General features: G+C 39.2%; 1 protein-coding gene across 2 annotated transcripts; it reads right to left on the minus strand.

The window, feature by feature from the left end:
* Positions 1-789: 789 nt before the first annotated feature.
* Positions 790-3,089, minus strand: DIRAS3 (DIRAS family GTPase 3). Of its 2 annotated transcripts, none has more exons than XM_090271669.1 (2): positions 2,983-3,089; positions 790-2,178 (listed from the first exon to the last, which is right to left on the minus strand). In XM_090271669.1, the coding sequence occupies exon 2, from the start codon at positions 2,112-2,114 to the stop codon at positions 1,425-1,427; it is 690 nt and encodes a 229-aa protein (XP_090127795.1). In that variant the 5' UTR covers positions 2,115-2,178; positions 2,983-3,089; the 3' UTR covers positions 790-1,424. The 2 variants fall into 2 exon arrangements, with proteins under 2 accessions (XP_090127795.1, XP_090127796.1); XM_090271670.1 differs by lacking the exon at positions 2,983-3,089 and adding an exon at positions 2,888-2,909.
* Between the last annotated feature and the right edge of the window lie 14,480 nt (positions 3,090-17,569).

Consider the following 17,569-nt stretch of genomic DNA (forward strand, 5'->3'; position numbering starts at 1 on the left):
TGGTAAGACCACTTAGGTATTTTCTAGTGGTTGAGAACAATTGCTTTGAAAGTGAAAAAGGAAAATCTTAAATAATTGTTTAAAATGAGCCACTGAATGGATTTTCTAAGCTCAAAACTTTGTACTATTATGAAATAAATGTTTATGGTTTCTTCTCAACAATGTGCATGTTCCCTAAAAATCAAGCTATATGAAACTATTTTTAAAACACATAAATTGTTCAATATTTGATGGAAGGAAAATCACCAGGTTGAGAGCCTTCTCTCTCCTCCCACAATTGCAAAAACAAAAACAAAAAACAAAAAACATTCACAAGTAAGAGCATGTATAGTTATGTAGTCACTCACTCAAAAATTGTTCAAATATAAAATTAACCTTTTCCAAAATTTGCCTTGATGAAGAGCTTCTCAAATTGTAAATCCTAGCCATTTCTCCCCTTACCTTCCATCTCCATATACCCAGTATTTCTTGAGGGAAGGCTTTTGAGGCAGCCAAAGACTAAGGTTTGCTTTCTACCAGTACCTCACACATGGCAACAGTGAACCTCCTCTTCAAAGGCCCCTGGAGTTCTTCTGGATGTCAGTCCAGAAAAGATTATGGACACAAACCAATTTTGCATTGCGGTGGCCCTTTACCACCCCCTCCCCACACTGGCTAATTTCAGGAGGGCAGGGATGTCCGTGTGTGAAAGACTTAATAAAAACCTTTGCCAGATGTGGTTGAAATTTTAATGACATTAGTAATTATTGGCTGTTGTTGTCCAGCAGGGGAAAAAATTATTACAGCTGATTGCATGCAGGAAAAGCTTTATTAAGTCACATAACTGTTATACTTTTTAAAACTGCTATGTGGAATATCCAAACACTTTTAAATGACTTAGGAAACTGGCACATCTTTAGTAAGCAAGTTCCACTTTCATTATTTTCTCTGCCCCCACCCTCAACGCTCGGCGAAAGAATATTCATTTATTTATCTTGTTTAGTACATCTGTCTCACAGTCATCTAGCAAAGCTTTTGTGGAAAAACACATTTCATAACAATTAAGTACATAGTGGGAAGGTTGGATTGGACACTTACAGGACTTAAAATGTTTAAAAATAATACATGGTAATAAGGGTTACAAGAAGAGCAGTGGCATCTTTCAATTGATTTTGCTATTTCATTCTCCTTTTCAAACATTAATCTCTGAAGTCTGTCAAGACTTATTCTCCTTTTTTCCCTCCTCCAGTATCAATGTTGTAACAATACGCATTCTCTTGCCTGGGAAAAAGAAAATTAACTTACAAGGTACATTTTTTCACCTCTAGCTGTTACAACCCAAACCACAGCACAAAAGTCAATCATTACAGGTGACACACGACACTGGCATTGGTCCACGTTCTCTACACACTGTCGGGGGAGGTCGGGCTCGTAAGATCCAGGGCTCACATGATGATGCACTTGCCCAGCAGCTTCTCGGCGATCTTGGGCATCTGGGATTTCTTCTGGGCAGGCTGGCCGCTGGTGGCGGGCTTCTTCGCGTGGTTCAGCAGCATGTGAAACAGCTCCTGCACGTTGACATCCGTCTTGGCGGAGGTTTCCATGAAGGCGCAATTCCACTCCAGGGCGTAGGCAGCGCCGTCCTTTGCGCTCAGCTCCCGGCGGCGGCTGTCATCGCATTTGTTGCCCACCAGCACGATAGGGAACTTACGCAGGTTTCGGCCTTTGATCTCGCGGATCAGCTCGTAGAAAGGCTTCAGCTCCTCCAGGGTTTGCTTCTTGGTGACCGAGTAGACCAGGACGAAGGCGTGGCCCCTGGCAATGGCGAGGCGCTGCAAGCCCGGGTAGCGGTGACCGCCCGCGGTGTCGGTGATGTGCAGCGTGCCCGCGCCGCGACTGCTGCTCGGCACCTGGTGGTACATATCTTCCGTCGTTGGCACGTATTTTTCACGAAAGTTGCCGCGCACCCATTTCTTCACCAGTGCGCTCTTGCCGACGCCCGCAGAGCCAAGGATCACCACGCAGAAATCTTTATTTTTCTTCTGGGGCATGACGGCGCGAATGATCAGCAGAGTGGGCAGAGGTCGCAGCCGCTGCACCAGCTTTTCCTTGAAGCCAAAGCAGGAGTTGCCCATTGTCAGGAACTGGCACTGAGACTGTGCACAACTTCTCTGGCACCGAGCGAGCAGTAGGCAAAGCCTAGGGAGGAAGAAAGGGAGAGTCAGAGATGGGGCGTCTGACCTGGGGTGTTGTCACGGCATCCGCGCGAACAGCTTCTCCCCGGGGACGCCGGGGACGCTCTCTCAGCCTGCTTCGCAACCCCGTACCCTCCCTCCCACGGTAGAGCCTGGCTCACTGCCTGCCCCGGGCACCGGTGCAAACAGGTACAGGCAGGGAGGCTCGCTGGCACCTCCAAGGAGGGTGCCTTACCCGGTGGCTACACACCCGTTATTTCCTTTCACAACATGCCCCACACTCTTACTGCAGAATGAGCCGCTGTTTTAACGGACGGCTTGCCAACCCTTAAAATGCACACATCCAAGCGACCTGAGCGAACCTTTCCTCCCTGCGTAAGCACTTAGTGCGCTTTTCCCTCGGGTATCAAAAATTGTTAGCCTCTCTGAAACCATTCGATCACCGCGGACAAGGGTTCGCCGCCGCGGACGCCCGGATCCAGGGTATGGTCATGCGGGCGTTGAGAGGCACGCAGGGAACCCCTATGAGCCAGGATGCTCGGTTCGTGGCACCAACAGATACCCACTGCCCGCAGCAACAGTCCGTGTCATCCAGCGAGGGTACCCGCTTCGTGGACAACACATCCGCCAGTTTCCACCCGCAACAGCCCAGGCTGGTTCGCCCGCTGCCCCTAGTGCTCGAGCACCCGCAAACGGCAGAGGATGGCTTTTACCTCTGCGAGGCAAGAACCCAGTGTGCTAGCGGGCAAATTCGCTCCTCGCCCAGGCGATGTTGGCCGCATCTGTGGACGCGGCACTAACTGCTTACCTGAAGCGGCAATGGGAGCGCAGCCAGGTACCACCAGCGCGCTCGAAGGCTCAGAGAGAAATGTTCCAACTGCTGGACTCCGACCAGAGCACTAAAACCAGGGGGCGCAGGCTGGGAGACTCCATTTGCACGGTACGCAGAGGGGGGGACCGGCCTTGCAGGGAAGGGCTAGCACAGATGTGTCCCCACCCCTCCCCCTGCCGTCCACTCAGCGTCCCCCACACCCGAGAGTGCCTGTACCCACAGCTCAAGGCTGGGTGGAGTAGGGGGGAGGGCGGATCCTGGATTCACAGGCGGGAGCCCCTGTGGGCTTGGCCATATTAAGGCTTCTGTTTTAAGCGACTGTAGGAACTTCCTCCCGGTTGAATCTTCTGTTGTTTAGACAGGTTCTATGTGAGAGGGTTGAGTGGGGCCCTTTAAACCCAGCGACATTAAGCAGCTATTACGTTCATCACTACTCTCTGTATAATATCTCATTCAAGCATCACGAAACCCTTTCAAAAAACAAATGGGGCACAAATGTGTACAGCCTCTAGGTGGCAAGAGTGGCTCCTGGCAGACAGCCAGCAAGAAAACATGGACCTCAAATCTACAACCGCTAGCAACTGGGTTTTGTCAACAACCTGAATGAAATTGAAAGCAGATTCTGCTTAAGAAATTTGTGTGATATCACAGAGCAGCCAACACCTTGATTTTAGTCTCTATAGAGCAGAGAACCCAGTCAAGCTCATAGACTTTCATTCTACAGAACCATGGGTTCTGTAGTTTGGGTGTGTTGTCTTAAGCCATGAAGCTTGTGGTAATTTGTTGCACAGAAAAAGAAAACTAATGCAGCAGGTGAAATTACTTGTTCAAGGTCACAGAGTTTGTAAATGATGGACCTAGGCCCAAACCTAGTTCTTCTAACTCCAAATCCAAGATTTGGAAGGAGCTCAAGTGGCCATCAGTAGATGAGTGGATAAAATAGCTGTGGGGCATTACACAGTGGAATACTACCTGGCCATAAAAAGAAGGAAATCTTACCCTTTGCAACAGCATGAACGGACCTGGAGAGATTATGCTAAATGAAATAAGCCAGTCAGAGAAAGACGAATACCATATGATTTCACTCATATGTGGAATCTAATGAATAAAATGAAGATAGTGACAGACATATATAAATAACAGGCTAACAGTTATCAGGGATCAGGGGTGGGGGGAATTTAACAAGAAAGAAAAAAAGGAGAGAAAACTCATGGACACAGACAATAGTGTGGTGATTGGTGTGGGGAGGTAGAGGAGGGTAGAGGTAGGATAAATGATGATGGATGGAGACTTGACTTGGAGTGGTGAACATACAATACAGTGTACTGATGATGTGTTATAGAATTAGGCACCTGAAACCTGTATAATTTTTTTAACCAGTGTCACTGCAATAAAGTTAATAAAAAGGGAGTAAAATGGGGGAAGGCAAAGAGCCCAAAACAGAAGTAGGGTTTCCATACTTCATTCAACATGGTAAAATGTCAATACCAATAGAGTGTGATAAGTCACATATGCGTATTGCAATATCCAGAACAATAACTTTTTATACAGACATACATTCAAACACAGTAAAGGTAGTTAATATGGAATCCTAAAAAAAAAGTGTTTCAGTAACCCACAGAAAGGTGACAAAAGAGAAACAGAGGAAAACCAGAAAATAATAAAATTGCATACCTAACATCAAGTACATTAAAAATTACCTAAATGTAAATTGTGTAAATTGACCAATTAAAAACACAGATTGGCATAGTGAATTAAAAAACAAACAAATGAAAAGAAACACAAGCTAACTCTATGATGTTTGAAGTGAGAAGAAACTCACTTTACATTCAATGACATAGGTTGAAAGTAAGTGGATGTTTTTATATAGTAACACAGAATATGTGGAAACCAAAATTAAAAACAAAACTATTTATAAATCACTTTAAAGAAAATGAAACATTTTGTTTATGCTTAACAAAATACATTAAGGATCTGAATGCAGAAAATTCTAATAAAATAAATCAAAAAAGACCTAAATAAAGAGACATAATATGTTTATGGGTTAGAAGACTCAACTTAATAAAGATGTCAACTCTCTCCAAATTGATCTATAGGTTTAATGTAATTCTTCTAAAAATTCCAGCAAGACTTTTTTTGTGAACATAGACAAGCTTTTTCTAAAATTTATATGGAAAGGCATAATACATAAAGTAGGTAAAACACTCTTGAAAAAGAAAGCTGAAGTTGAAAAGAATCACTCTACTTGATATTACGGCTTACAGTATAGCTACAGTAATCATGACAGTGTCATATCGCTGGATGGATAGACATAGAGTTCGAGAACAGCATAGAGGACCCAGGAATAGGCACACACAAATATGTCCAACTGATTTTTGACGAAGGCACAAAGCAAATCCAGTGCAGGAAGAATAGTCTTCTCAATACATAGTTGTAGAGCAACTGTACATCCATAGACAAAAACAAAGAAGCAAACAAAATATCTCAAACAAATCTCACATTGTTTATACAAATTAATTCATAATGGATAATGCAACATGTAAAGCTACAAAGATGTTAGGAAAAAAATCAAACAAAGTCTTTGGGATTTAAATCTAGGCTGAGTTCTTAGCCTTGACACCAGTAATAAATCCATAAAAGGAAAATTTGATAAATTAGAACTCACAAAAATGAAAAACTTTTTCTTTATGAAAGACCTTGTAAAGCTAATGGAAAGGAAAGGTATATGCTGTGAGAAAATATTTGCAAGCCATGTTTCTGGCATAGAATTAGTATATATAATATAGAAAGAACTCTCTAAACTGAATAATAAAGAAATCCGCTTAGAAGATGGGAAGAAAACACAAATAGACATTTCACTGAAGAAGATACACAGATAGTAAATAACCAAATATAAAGCTTTTCAACATCATTAGCCACTAGATGAACACAAATTAAAAGCACAGTGAGATACTTTTACACGTCTATCACAATAGCTAAAATAAAAAGTAGTGATAACACTAAAAGCTGATGAGGATATAGAGAAACTGGATCACCCACACATTGCTGGTGGGAATGTAAGATGGTAGCCACTCTGGAAAAACAGTTTGGCATCTGTTATAAAAGTAAACATGCAACTAAATATACAACCAGCAGTTGCACTCCTGGGTATTTATCCCAGAGAAAAGAAAAATTTATGTTCACACAAAATGCTCATAACTTTATATATGAATTTTATACACAAATATTTACAGCAGCTTTATTCAGTGATTTTCAAGTGGGGTGCTGCAAGAATTATTTAAACATGCAATACCTGACTATTTAGTCAGGGGCACTGACCTCTTTTCTCTTAGATTGTCAAATAAGAGAATGACAACAGCCAACACAACAATAACCGTCCCGTGTGAATGAATCAAAATTATACTGATTTTTTGTCATATCAGCAAAAAATATATTTTTGGTGTGCCATAAAATTTTAGCAATTAGTTTACATGTGCCATGAGATGAAAAAGGTTGAAAATTGCTGCCTTAATTTATAGTAGCCAAATACTGAAAACAACCCAGCCACTGTGACCCAGGCATTGTAACAAGAATTTTACATATGCAAACTCATTTAGAATTTACTCTGAGTCCATGGAGTGGGGACAATTATTATCTTGATTTTACAAATAATGAGACTAGACAGGGAGATTAAGTGGTAGAGACTAGGAAGTCTGGCTTGCTCCAGGACCTGTGTGTCTCACCTCATGCTACCTCTGGTGGGGTATGCTTAGGACCCTCACAGTTATGACTTCGGGAGTCTGGCTTTTCTTTTTCTTTTTCTTTTTTTCTAGGCTTTTCTCCCTCCACCATCTTTTTAAGCTCTGTAGAAAATGAATGGCAGTTGTGTTCTCCATCCTTCACAAGGAGATAGTATCTTATTTACAATTTTGATTTCCAGGATCAAGGTTGCTTTAGAAACCTCTTCCCTTATCCTACGCAAACATCTTCTCTCATTCCTACCCCTTCTGTTTCCAATCTGGTTGCTTTCTCCTAAGCACCTTATTGCTACAAATAGCCCCTTGTTCACAAAGATATCATCTCTTACCTCACAAAGAAAGGAGGCCATAAGGTAAAACTCCACCAGCTCCTGACCACGCATATTCTGCAGCATTTTCTCTTTTTCCCCACCAAGGTTAATTAATGCCTTCATCTGAGCCCTGGCGTGCTTTTCAACCTGTGGTCTTAGGGTCACCTGTATGGGAATCACCTGGGATGCTTGTTAAACATACCCAACCCAACTTACACAGTGTTACATGTCAAATTTGTTTGATAAAGAAGAAGTACCCAGTCCACATCTACAGAATCAGAATCTGTAGGTGAAACTTAAGGGTGTGCATTTAACAAGCCCACTCATGTGATTCTGATGCAAAGGAATGCCTGAAACTATTCCTCGAGAACCTTATTCAGAAGATTTATTATTCTTGTGTGAGTTTTTGTACTTTTTACCTTTCAAGGAGTTTATCTACAAAATATCAAATTTGTGGACATAGACTTGTTCATTATATTCCTTTATTAATCTTTTGATGTCCATCATGTCAGTAATAATGACCCCTATTTTATATCCGATATTGATAATTTGTATTTTCACTCTTCGTTCTTGATTAGCCAGGCTAGAGGTTTACCAATTTGTTAATCTTTTCCAAGAACCAGTTTGCTTTTTTTCATTGATTTCCTCTATGTGTTCCAGTTAATTTCATCAATTTCTGCTCTAATTTTTATTTTCTTTTTGCTTTTCTTTAATATTACATTGTTCTTCTTTTTCTAGTTTTCTGAGGTAGAAGCTTGTGTTATTGATTTTAGATTTTTCTTGTTTTCTAATATGGACATTCCATGCTATCAGTTTTGTCTATAAGTACTGCATTCACTACACTCAACAAAAAGTATATTGTTAAACTCTAAATATTCGGAGAACTTTTAACCTATCATCCTGTTATTGTTTTCTAGTTTAATTCCACTGTGGTCTGAGAACATCCTTTGTCTGATTTTTAGTCTTTTAAATTTGTCCAAGTGTGTTTTACGGTCCCAAATGTGATTGTCTAGGTTAATGTTTCTTAGGTATTTGAAAAAAAAAAAAAAGTACATTCTACTGTTGTTGAATGAAGTATTTTATAAATTTCATTTAGGTTTAGTTAATTAGTGATGCATTTTAAACTGTATTATTATTACTCATTTTCTGCTACTAGATCTATCAATTACCAATGCAGTACTTAAGTCTCCAAGTATAATAATGGATTTGTCTATTCATTCTTGCAGTTCTACTACTTTTTGCTTTTGATATCTGTTGTTATGTGCATACACATTAAGGATTGCTATGTCTTCTTGGAGAATTAACTCCTTAATCATTATGTAATGACCCTCATTATCCCTGATTATTTTTCTTATTCTGAAGTCTTGTTTGTCTGAAATTAATATAACTACTCCTGCTTTCTTTTTATTTTATTTTTATTATATTTTATTTATTATGTTATATTATATTACAGTTGCCCCACTTTTCCCTCTTTGTCCCCCTCTACCTGGTACCTCCCTTCCCTCCAGCAATCGCCCCACTCTTAGTTCATGTCCATGGATCATGCATATAAGTTCTTTGGCTTCTTCATTTCCTATACTATTCTTAACATCCCCCTGTCCATTTTGTACCTACCAATTATGCCTTCTCTTGATTGGTGTTATTATAACAGATCTTTGTCTATCCTTTTACTTTGAATTATTTGTGTCTTTATTTAAAATTTATTTGCTGTGACAGTTTCTGTCTTTTAATTAGTATATATTTAGACCATTTATATTTAACGTAATTATTCATATATTTAGTTTAATATCTGCTATGTTTGTAACTGGTTTCTGTTCATTTTATTTGTTCTTTGTTTTTATTTTCTGTCTTTTCCAGCATTTTCTAGTTTTAACTGAACACTTTATGTAATTCCATTTTCTTTCCTCTCTTAGCATATCAATTTACAATATACATTTATAACAAATTTAAGTCCACTTTCAAATAACACCATACCAGTTTACATGCAATACAGGTACCTTATAACACAGTATTCCCAATTCATTCCTCTCATCCTTCATAACATTAATGTTACTCATTTCACTCATCTATATGCTACAATCACCTAATACGTTATTACTCTTATTACTTTGAACAGTTATCTATTAGATCAATTAATAAGAAAAATGAAAGATTTTTATTTTACCTTCATTTATTCCATCTCTAACACTCTTCCATTCTTTATTTAAATCTAAATTCTGAGGAAAAGCATTAGAGAGAACAATGCTGTTTGGAGGAAAACCTGAAGGGAGAAGAGGACATTGGGGAATAGATATTCCAGAGAGAAGAATGATGCCAAAAGGGCACAGAGCCAAGAAAGCATCTATGGATAAAACAGTAGTTGAATTGGAATCCATCCTAGAAATCATCTGTGGTTTAATTACCTCATTTCCTAGGGGAGTAATTTGCCCAAGATTACACAGCTAGAAAGCTGAAGAACTGTTATTCAAAGCCAGGAAGAATGACTTCAGCACCTTTTCTAACCACAGAAGGTGGTTAAGACCTGCTTGAGAAGTCCTAGCCAATCAGACACAGCCAGGACAAGGCTTTCAGTTCCTGTCTTCCAAAACCATTACCTTTTGTTCTCTCACAAATGCACCTCCTGTAACATAATTAGTAATTAGAAAACCTTTGGGAATTTTAGATATGAAATTAATATAGTCTTCTGGCATCAAGAAAAAAAGAGGTTCTATAGGAATCAGAAACTATATTCTTAGGAGGCAGAGAAGATTTGTAAAGAAACACTAACTACAACTTCGAATAAACTTCCAGCATAGTCTTCTTAAGGAAATGAACCAGAATCCTTTGGGAAATTTCCTAGGTGATCAGGTTTTTGTGAGTGAATACTTATGCCCTAGACCCAAAGGAATGTATCAACCAACTGAAGCTTCCTTGAGAAGATGGGCGGTGGGGTTAGAGCGTCAAGCACCACAATTGGACTGGCAGAGGAGGGTCTTTCTTTCATTCCAGGATGCTCACCTTAAAGTATTATGTAGTAATTACAAGTAAAAGATTACATATTCACATAGCAACTAGAATGCATGTTAAAAAACAGTGCTTATTAAAAAAAGAAAAAAACCACTAAGAAAATGGGATGATGTATATGGCAACTCACCATTTACATAAACTTAAGATATATGCCCACAAAAAAAAAATTATACATTTTTTCAGGAATACATACAAAGTACATATTAAACACATTAAAACAGTTGCCTATGAGAGACAAGGAAAGACAGTGAATTATGCAGCAGATTATACACACACACACACATTTACATATATACATATATGCAATATATATTACATTTACATATGATTTAACATTTATGTTTATTGTACACAGATGATTTATATACAGATATGATTTATATAACCTATATGTATATAAATCATGTGTGTGTGTGTTACAACACTGTATAATGATAAGATGCTTGAGAGTAGTACTTGTAAATAATTCATTTAAAAAATATTCACGCTTCCTAGTATATAGTAGACAAACAACAAATATTTCTGAATGAATGGCTTCATCTTCAACTTACCTGATGTCTGAACATGGCCTGTCAGACACAGCAAAGACCTTTCTTCCCAATACCTCTCATCCCCCTCCTCCCAGTTCTTTCTTTGTGTCTATGGTCTATTAAAGTGGCAGGAAATAGCTGCTAGAAAGAGGGGAATAAGTATTTTAAAATAAAATAAAAAATCCCATTAAAACCACATTTCACACCTCTTTTAAGTAAAATAGCTGTTTTCCAGCATATTCCCTCTTTATTATTTCCATATGCACAGTGTTTATGCTGTAAAATACTCATTGTATTTTTCTTTGAACAAATCAATAAAGAGAAATCAGTTTTCACCCCTGGTGCCTATCAGCAGGACTCTAGATGCTATTGTGGAATACAATGGTATTTGCTCCTCATTTCACTATTTTAAAGCAAAATCATGTTTCTTCCAGTAAAATTAAATTCTCAAGTCTGACTTTTTAAACAGTTTTTAAATTTTAGAATGGTTTTAGGTTTACGGAATTATTGCAATGATAATGAAGAGAATTCCTACCTACCTCACAGCCAGTTTCCCTTATTATTAACATCTTACATTGATACGGTATATGTGTTACAATTAATGAACTAATGTTGATACATTATTATAAACTCAAGTTCATACTTTGTTCCGATTTCTGCCTAGAGGACCTCAGTCTTTTCTCTTAAGGCTTTCAACTGATTGAATGGCCCACCACATAATATGCTTTACTCAAGTCTACTGATATAATGTTAATTACATCTAAAAAATATCTTCATAGAAGCATCTAGACTTATGCTTGACCAAACAACTGGGTACAATGGCCTATCCAAGTAGATGCATAAAATGAATCATATGATAGTACAGAGACTTCCTACATGTCTCACAGCCAGTGTCCTCTATTTTCATTATTAGAATGATAAATTTGTCACAATAAATGAATGAATATGGATACATGATTATTAACTCAAGTTCATTATTTCTTAAAAAATGTTTCATTTTGCAATTACAGCTGACATACAATATTACATTAGTTTCAGTTGTACAACATAGTGATTATACATTTATATAACTTATGAAGTAATCATCCCAATAAGTTTAGTACCCACCTGACACCATGCAATTATTACGATATTATTTACTCTATTCCCTGTGCTGTATTTTATATCCCTATGTTAAGTCCATTCCTTATTCAGATTTTCTCATTTTCTTTTCTAATGTCCTCTCTGGGCCTCAAGCTTCCACCCCATTTAGTTATCATGTCTCCTTAGATTCTTCTTAATTTGTTCTGGTTCTCAGACTTTCCCTGTTTTTGATGACCTTTACAATTTTGAGGATTACTGGTTAGATATTTTGTAGGATGTCTCTCAACTGGGATTTATCTGATACTTTTCTCATAATTAGCCTGGGAAATTGCTTTGGGAGGAAGACCACAAAGGTACAGCATCATTCTCATCATACCATATCATAGGTATACACTATCAACATGACAACATCATTGATGTTATACTGGATCACCTGGTTGAAGTAGTGTTTGTTGGATTTCTTCACTGTAGAATTAATTTTTCTCTCTTTCCATACTGTACTCACAACCAGCTTTTAAAATTTAAACTAATTAATAAAATTCCAGATACTGGTGTTAAAAATGAAAGCTTTACAATAATGAAAGTATTCTTAGACAAGAACAAGGAGATGTTTCCTTCCCCCACAACAATAGTGAGAGAGTTTCCTTCTGATTCCTGGGGATTGCATAAAGAATCTGATCTGATAAAGTTTTTTTTTTTATTATATTTTATTGATTATGTTGTTACAGTTGTCCTGATTTTTCCCATTTTGTTCCACTTCACCCAGCACCCACCACTCCCTCAGGCAATTCTTACACCATTGTTCATGTCCATGGGTCATGCATATAAATTCTTTGGCTACTCCATTCCCTACACTGTACTTTACATCCCCATGGCTATTCTGTAACTACCTATTTGTACTTCTTAGTCCTCTCACCTCTTCACCCATTCTTCCCCACCATCCTCTCATCTGGCAACCATCAAAATGCTCTCCAAATCCATAATTCCGTCTCTGATCCTCTTGTTTGCTTAGTTTGTTTTTTAGATTCAATTGTTGATAGATTTGTATTTTTTGCCATTTTATTGTTTATAGTTTTGATTTTCTACTTTTTCTTAAATAAGTCTCTTTAACATTTCATATAATAATGGTTTGGTGATGGTGAACACCTTTAAATTTTTCTTCTCTGGGAAGATCTTTATATGCCTTTCAATTCTAAATGATAGCTTTGCTGAGTAGCACAATCTTGGTTTTTCATGACTTTGAATATTTCTTGCCAATCCCTTCTAGCCTGCCAAGTTTCTTTTGAGAAATAAACTGACAGTCTTATGTGTACTCTCCTGTAGGTAACTAACTTCTTTTCTCTTGTTGCTTTTAACAGTCTCTCTTTATCTTTAACCTTTGGCATTTTAATTATGATGTGTCTTGGCATGGGCCTCTTTGCATCCATCTTGTTTGGAAATCTCTGTTCTTCCTGGACTTGCATATCTATATTCTTCACCAAATTAGGGAAGTTCTCTTTCACTATTTTTTCAAATGGATTTCTAATTTCTTGCTCTTTCTCTTCTCCTTCTGGAAACCCTATGACGCGAATGTTGGACCTCTTGAAGTTGTCCCAGAAGCTGCTTATACCATCTTCATTTTTTAAAAAATCTTTTTTCTTCTCATTGTTCTTATTAGTTTGTTTTTTTCTCTTATGTTCCAAATCATTGATTTGAGTCTTGGCTTCATTCACCCTACTGTTGTTTTTCTATAAATTGTTTTTTATTTCAATTAGTGTATCTTTTGTTTCTGACTGGATCCTTTTTATGCTGTTGAGGTCTTCACTAAGTTCCTTGAGCATTCTTATAACCAGTGTTTTGAACTATGCATCTGATAAATTGTTTGTCTCCATTTTACTTAGCTCTTTTTCTGGAGTTTTGATCAGTTCTTTCATTTGGGTCATGTTTCTTTGTCTCCTTGTTTTGGCAGCCTCCCTGTGTTTGTTTCTATGTATTAGGTAGAGCTGCTTTGACTCTATGTCTTGGTAGTGTGGCCTAATGTAGTAGGTGTCCTACAGGGTCCAGTGGCACAGCCTCCCCTTTCACCCAAGCTGGGTACTCGAGGTGCACCCTTGTGTGACCTAAGTACATACTCTTCTTATAGTTGAGCCTTGGTTGCCATTGGCAGATCAATGGGAAGGATTTACCCAGGCCAGTCAGCTGCAAAGACTGGCTGTGACCACTGACCACCAACCTCTATCCTCTGTGAAGGGTCAGCTGTGCAGGGGCAGGGTGGTGGTGCTCCAATGTGGTCTATAGCTGTTCACTGGTTGTGCTGGCTCTGGAATTTCCTGGGTAGTGCAGGCCAAGGTCAGCCCCTACCTGTGTTCTTCCTGGGGCACCCTGCCTGAGCTATAAAGCAATCTGAGATGACTGTTAACTTGTGCTGAGTTTAGAGATTCCCAGGCAAAGCCAAGCTGTGAATCTAAGCTGGCTGCTTTGTGCTAATGCTAGGCCTGCGGGCTCACTGAAGCCAGCTGTCCCCTGTTTGATAAGATTTAGGAAGTTGTAAAGCATGAACCAAGACCAGCCATTCATATGGAAAAGCAGCCTGGGTGGGCCCCAAAGTTGGGCGGGGCAGCATCTCTGGGGATCTCCAAGGCCAAACAGTGTTAGCCAGGTTGATGGAGTCTCATATATGGCACCAGCTTGCTGGCTCTGTGGGGAAGGTTTTAGAAAAGTGACTATGGCTTCTGCTTGCCTCGATGCCAGACACTTCAGTTTCTCCCAGTATGCCACTGGTGCCTTTCAAGCTGCTATGCTTGTGCTGGAGCTCAGAGAAATGGTCTGAGTGGGTGAGTCTGTGTGTGGGTACTTTAAGATGAACTGCTTAGGGTTCCAGCAATTTCTTTTACTGACTCAACCTGTGCTGATTTTTGCTGCTTAAAGTTGTGGGGACTTATCTTCTTGGCTCTGGAACACTGAGCTGACCAGCCCATTCCATATCTGCATGCCTCCTACCAGTCTGGATGGGTGTGGTTTCTTTAATTCCGTAGTCGTCAGACTTTCATTCAACTCAATTTTGTAATTGCCAGACTTCTAGTTAACTCGATTTCTGATTATTCTGAGTGATGGTTGCTCTATAGTTTAGCTGTTATTTTGTTGTGTGGTTGTGTGAAGAGGTGATCCATGTCTACTTACACAGCCTTCGACCAGAAGTCCTGATAAAGTTTTAAATTGACAACAATACTGAGAATGATAATTTTGTTTTCCTGTACAATATGGAGAGATGTGAATACTTATAGCTTTCCAATTGGTTCTGTTCTTTGCTAATACACATAGGTTCTTGGACATATATGTGAGAATAATGAGAATGATGTAATATATCATAATAATAACATAGGAATCAAATACAGAGATATACAAAGGACTGTGAGCACATTAGAGAAAAGATCACTCTCAGCCAGGCAACTTGAGGACAGCTTCATGGAGGGTATGATATGTAAGCATGGTTTTAAGTGTTAAGAGGTAGAAGAGGCTGAAAGAATATCACATGCACTAACATGGAAAAGATAACGACATGACTTAGGAAATGCAGAAGTCAATTGTTTGAAAGGACAGGGTGAGTAGGACATGTGTGCCAGGCTAAAGAGTTTACATCTTATTCTGTAGTGGGGAACACCAGCATTTTGGGGAAGGAGAGTAATATGATCATATCTGAGTTTTAGAAAAATAACTAGCAGATGTCTAAAGGAAATTGTAAGTATGAAAGGTTAGAATGAGGAAAAAGAGGAGGCATTATAAGAAGTTATAAAACGATAGAAAATAAAGAAGGTGACATTGGAAATAGAAAATAATAGAAAAAGTTTAGAGATATTATGGAAGCAGAATAGACAGGACTTGGGGCCCATGCAATAGCTAACTGCAGTAGAGACTCACAGGATGTTCACTAAACTCATTTCCTGCTCTTCCTGGCCACACAGCTGGATTGCATTCCCCAGTCTCCTTTTTATTAGGTGGCACTGTGTGACTGAGTTTTGGCCAAGCAGAACACCATGGATGTCATGTATGACCCTTCCAGAACTATCTTCTAGGCTCTTTCTCTTCCCGCTTCCCCATCACACTGGAATGGAGAACCCTCAGACTGCTCTATGGGCCATGCATTGAAGATGGTAGAACCACAGGATTGCAGGAGCTCTGTTTCCTGAATCACTGCCTCAAGAATAATCATCCAACCTGCTAGACCTTGAGACAGGTGAGAAGTAAACTGCTTTCCTGTTGAGCCATTACATGCTTGGGTCTATCTGCAATCACAGCATAGCTTAGACCACCCTCAGCAAATTAGAAATTGGTACTTTGAAGTGGGTGCTCCCATAACAGAAAACTAAAGCATGTAACATCAGTTTTGTGAGGAAACAGACACTGGAGATTGGCTGACTGGAGAACCCTGTTTATGATGGCAAAATAGTTAGTAAAATTGTTGTCTGACTCATTGTGCAATGGACTGAGCTATGTATGCATACATGAACACTCACAGGAAGCCGGCATACATTGGTGGCTCTAGAATTCCTGATTGAAAGAAGTGAAGTACAGTCTCTGGGTTGGAGTGAGGCTTGAACTGAGTGTGTGCAGTACTTTACTGTAGCTGTAGAAATTGCCAATTGACTTTATCCACAAATAGGATGGAATTATGAGGTCCTAAAGCCCATCTGAGAAAAGCTTCAGTACTGCCATGTGCTTGTGGAAGTGGTCCTCTAAGATTTCCCCTTTGCAGAGCTAGAGCTAACCTCACAAATGCCTCACTCAGACCTTTTCCTTCAAGGGCAACTTGCTCATGAGATGGCAGCTCTGGATCTTTTTCAGATTAGAAGTGTGTACTATTCTGTTTGTTGTCCTAGAAGAGTTAAGCAAGAGGAATAGGTGAGGACAATGAAGCCTGGAAACATAAAGTAACCTATTCAAGATCACACAGCTGTTTCTCTATTTTAGATTGTTTACCAGAATGATAGAGCAAATTAGAAGCAGAGGCTAGACTTAACTAGAACTTGTGAAATCTAAAGAGAGCTGAAAGGGGCATTAGTGTCTATACTAGAGACATCTGGTTCAACTCATTTACAGATGGAAACGTTAAAGCCCAAACAAAGAAGAATAGCAAGAGCCTACTCTCACACAGTACTTACTGTGTGCCTGGCACCCTTCAGAGAGCTTTTCATGTATTAACTCAATTTGTTATCACAATAGCGCTATGAGGTAAGTACTATCATCTCCATTTTGCAGATAAAAAAACACACACAGAGTGGACAGGTGACTTCAGGGGAGGATAATTAAATTTTCTATAGTCATACATCTCATAAATGACAACCAACGTTCAAATTCATGCAATCTAGCTTGAGAGTCTCTGCTCACAGCCGCTGTCATCCCTGATGCTATACCATATATACTATTGGGCAATGGATCTCCCAATGGTGACAATTCAGAAAGGCGAGTAGCAGGGGCTTTGCAAAACACATGCTTACAAACATAACCCACGCTTTACAAGGAAAATTATAACATTCTATAGTTCAGTCATGGTGTGAAATATTGGAAAACTTAAAAAAGAATCTTATGGCCTTAAAAATTCAATAACTCAATAGCTCCATGTTACTCAAACCTGTCAATGGATAGAAATAAAACGTCCTATTGCAGATGGTAATTTGTAAAGGGACTTTGACTTTTGTTAAAGTCTGCGTGTGGGTGGCAGTAAATGCCTTCTTTACAGCTGCTAGGAGCTGTGGGCTCTGTGCATGCGGAGGTGTGGGTGGCCAAATGTCTGTTCTCTGGGAAGCAAGGAGAGGCAGGGAACATCTACCATGAGCCAGCTGTGTGCCTTGAGAACTTCATTCAACAGCTCTCTGCTTGTGTCGGGGAACCATTTTCCTGTTCTGAATTCTTGCCAGTT

Source organism: Furipterus horrens, unplaced genomic scaffold (genome assembly GCF_987537825.1).
Source record: "Furipterus horrens unplaced genomic scaffold, mFurHor1.1.pri manual_scaffold_3, whole genome shotgun sequence".
NCBI classification, from domain to species: Eukaryota; Metazoa; Chordata; class Mammalia; order Chiroptera; family Furipteridae; genus Furipterus; species Furipterus horrens.